Source organism: Aricia agestis, chromosome 6 (genome assembly GCF_905147365.1).
Source record: "Aricia agestis chromosome 6, ilAriAges1.1, whole genome shotgun sequence".
NCBI lineage: Eukaryota > Metazoa > Arthropoda > Insecta > Lepidoptera > Lycaenidae > Aricia > Aricia agestis.
In genome coordinates this window covers 6388007-6391629 of record NC_056411.1, presented here as the reverse complement: position 1 = coordinate 6391629, position 3623 = coordinate 6388007, and the positions used below count along the sequence as shown (strand labels likewise).

General features: G+C 35.5%; 1 protein-coding gene across 1 annotated transcript; it reads right to left on the bottom strand.

Annotated features, from left to right (window-relative positions):
- Window positions 1-743: 743 nt before the first annotated feature.
- On the bottom strand, window positions 744-2818 carry LOC121727837. Its single transcript, XM_042115862.1, has 2 exons — window positions 2657-2818; window positions 744-1559 (listed from the first exon to the last, which is right to left on the bottom strand). Exons 1-2 carry the CDS (start codon window positions 2796-2798, stop codon window positions 868-870), a joined length of 834 nt encoding a protein of 277 aa, XP_041971796.1. The 5' UTR covers window positions 2799-2818; the 3' UTR covers window positions 744-867.
- Window positions 2819-3623: the final 805 nt, after the last annotated feature.

Genomic DNA, 3623 nt, shown 5'->3' with positions numbered 1-3623 from the left:
TTTCCTCAATAACGACTTACCATTTTTAGGCATTATCAGATTTTGTCAATTTTTTTTGTTAAAATCTGATAATTTTCGATGAGATTGTTTGTCTATCGATTATATCTCAAAATGTTAAGTAGTGCTGACCATACTGAAAAAAACAAAAACCATAATTATTTATAGAATTTTTAGATTTATTTGCTTCGTCTGAGGTTACTTTTAATATTATATTACAATTATATACGACACCATTTAATGATTTTATTTAAAATTATTGATAAATTAAATCAGTAAAATGCATCGTCCAAAGCCAGTGATATTCCCACGTATGTTTATTTGGAATGGGGTGAATAATAAATTCCCGGCTTATGTCTGTCTGCTTGCAGCCAGATTGTTCTCGTAATCCCAGTTCGGCTAATGGTTGTACTGCACTGCTGATTGTGTAGCAGTGGGGTACTATCAGCAAAAGAAAATCCAAAAATGCGATACAGAGAGCGGCTAAAATAAAATAGAAATTATCTGAAGCATTTATTGTCCAAAAATAAGTAATCAAAGAGAGTAAATAGTAATGAAAACTTTAGGATACAAAATGAAAATGATTTTATCATAATATGTTTAAGCCCGGCCGCACATTGTCCGAAATTTCTGATCAGAAACAGTTGAACGTCCGCGCTGTCTCTTACATTTTGTACTGAGCTGAGTGAGCTCGAACTCGCCGGAAGGATATTTCGGATAGTGTGTGGGGTGGCGGTCCGGCGAAATTCAACTGTTTCTGATCAGAATTCGGACAATGTGCGGCCGGGCTAAAAACACGCAAAGCTAACATAGTTATCGCCAATTTATTATGGCCAACCTTTAAAATGTTAAAGTTGACCAAACTTAATATTAATCTAAGTCGACGTTAGAACAGGAACTTTGATTCAACAGAATAGATTGCATCTGAAGATCCATTTGCTTCTTCATCGCCGCATCCTCAAACTGCTTCAACAGACCCTTCTTCCACTTATCACCGAACAGTAATGTATCAACTTTATTTTCAAGCAGCTGGCCCCTCAAATCCTTGTTAAATTTGACCACAATGGCATTCCTTCTAGCAACCGACTCGTAGTATTGAAAATCACATAGCAATTTGCCAGCGTCCACCAAATCTTCTATTATGTCTTGGTCACCATCTCTCTCAATTAGTTTACTGAGCGCTTTACTCACACACGTCAAACTCAGGGCAATCTGCTTTTGCTTATTTTGCATCTCGACATCCTTTTTCAAAACACTTTCAACCAGTTCATTCTTCAGTAGCGGATTGATCTCTGGCGCATTAATCATTGGGCAATTTTTTGGAATAAGATGTTTCGCTTCGAGCCCCTTCTTATCTGACATGTCTAAGCCGTTGGCAAGCAAATAATTCCAGCTTTCGGCCAATTCTTCTGTTATGTCTTCCCCCGTTTTGCAACCATTTTCATCTGAATGAGCTCTCGGCAGTATGTTGAGTATATCTTTCTTTAAATTTCCTTTTTTTTGAGACCTCTCTCCATCGTTTCGAGACCTTGAAGTATTCAATGTCGGGGAAAGTAATTCATCTGTGTAACAACAATTTACTGTGTTATCTAGTAAAAATCATCGATTGACTAATATATCGTTAAATAAAGCTTAGATTACTTAGAATTTAATTTAATAACTAAGATTTTGTACCTGATGAGTTATTTATGATTAACCCTCGATCGGTCACGTCGTGTTCGCGAAAACGAGAAAATAATATTATACGAGTATTAAAGTAAAAAGGCTCCATGAGAACTAAAAATAAGGAAAAGTAACTCCCATACTTCAATCGTTTTGAATTTGGTTCTCAAGGTTCTTTTCGCACACTAAATTAATATGGCAATAGCTACGAAACACTACATTCAAATTAACAAAATAAAGCCGTTGACAATTATTATTGTCACTTCTATAATTACACAAAATTCTTGCATGTATTCGGGCCTCTTTTTGCACAAAGTATGCATGTATTCGGGTCACATTTTGTAGAATCGGAACAAAATTTTTTGACACAGTTATGCTAAGTACTCACATACGGTTTTTCTCGATAGGTCCTCAAGAAACTAATAAAGTGTCACTGTCTGATCGCGGTTTACTAATAATGATTAAAAATGGTATTTTAAAACGATAAAACCGACTTCAAAATTCTACGTAATTAAGAATTAAAACTCCCTATCTCCAAAACGACTGAACTGATTTTGATCAAACTGGCACTATTCCCTAAATTGAATACCTAGTATAACAAAAAAATAATTACTGAAATCGGAATGGTAGTTCCAGAGATATGCGAACACAAATATAAAAACATACATACAGTACTCCCAAATTAATAATGCGCATGCAAATCTTCGCTAATTGTCGTAATCACGAAAGCACCCGAATCTATGAAACGTAAGAGCCCTAAACAATGCACTTGCATTTTGCACCTTGTTAAAAAAATAGAAGTGATAAAAATGGCTGTCCGCTGTCGCCGGTCCGTCAATAAGTGTTTAGTAGTTTTTTTATTTATTTATTTATTTATAGCAGCATATTAACATACATATAAATTATATTCACGAAAATTAAGCAGTTATAGAAATATTACATACTTAAGCGTCGAATTGATAACTTCCCTTTTTTTAAGTTAGTTAAAACCACGTACCTCTTTCTTCCAGGCTTGTCTCAACCACAGTTAAGGGCTGAACGTTTTCGTTACGCCTTGCCATGTCCGCTTGCATGTCGCTTTTAATTTTTTCGATTAAATATTTGGCGAGAATTTCGTCATCAGATGGACGCTTGGACATTGTATCAAAATTTAACGACGTCCTTTCTATATTAAAATAAAATTGCTAATGTGTGCAAAATATACGCGCTGATAAATATTGGCGGTGACGGTCGCGATATCAGATAAGGACGGCAGGGCTGTGCCAGCTGGATTAACCTTTTCTGTGCCGGGCGCATACACACGTTTTCCGTATGCGATATCTGAATTCGTTTTCCGTATTCAGAAATCCGAATGCGTGATCAGTAGAAAATACATTAACTGCTGCACACGTTCGGTTTTCTCCGTACGGAATGAATTCCGCATGTACGTTTCGTAGTGCAATTCGTGCGTGAAAAAAACGAACGTGTGCGTTGGTCTGACGGAATTCCGAAAACGGAATAAGAATTACAAAATCTCATACGGAAAATGTAAGTATGTATATTATGTACGAAGATAGAGTGACGCTTATTTAGCTTATTTTTAACTTTTGTGACATTTTTCATTAATTAAATAATTACTTATAGTACTTAAATCTAATTTTGTAGTTAATTTTTACTCTCAACACGCTTAAAAAAGTTTATTTTAAAAGATACGAATTCTTATAAGCAAAATACTGAACCTTTAATGCATAGATACCGCAACAACATAATCTATATATATAAAACTCAAAGGTGACTGACTGATTGACACAGTGATCTATCAACGCACAGCCCAAACCACTGGACGTATCCGGATGAAATTTGGCATGCAGGTAGATGTTATAACGTAGGCATCCGCTAAGAAAGGATTTTGATAAATTCCAACCCCAAGGGGTTCAAATAGGGGATGAAAGTTTGTATGTAATAATAATTCTTAACGCGAGCGA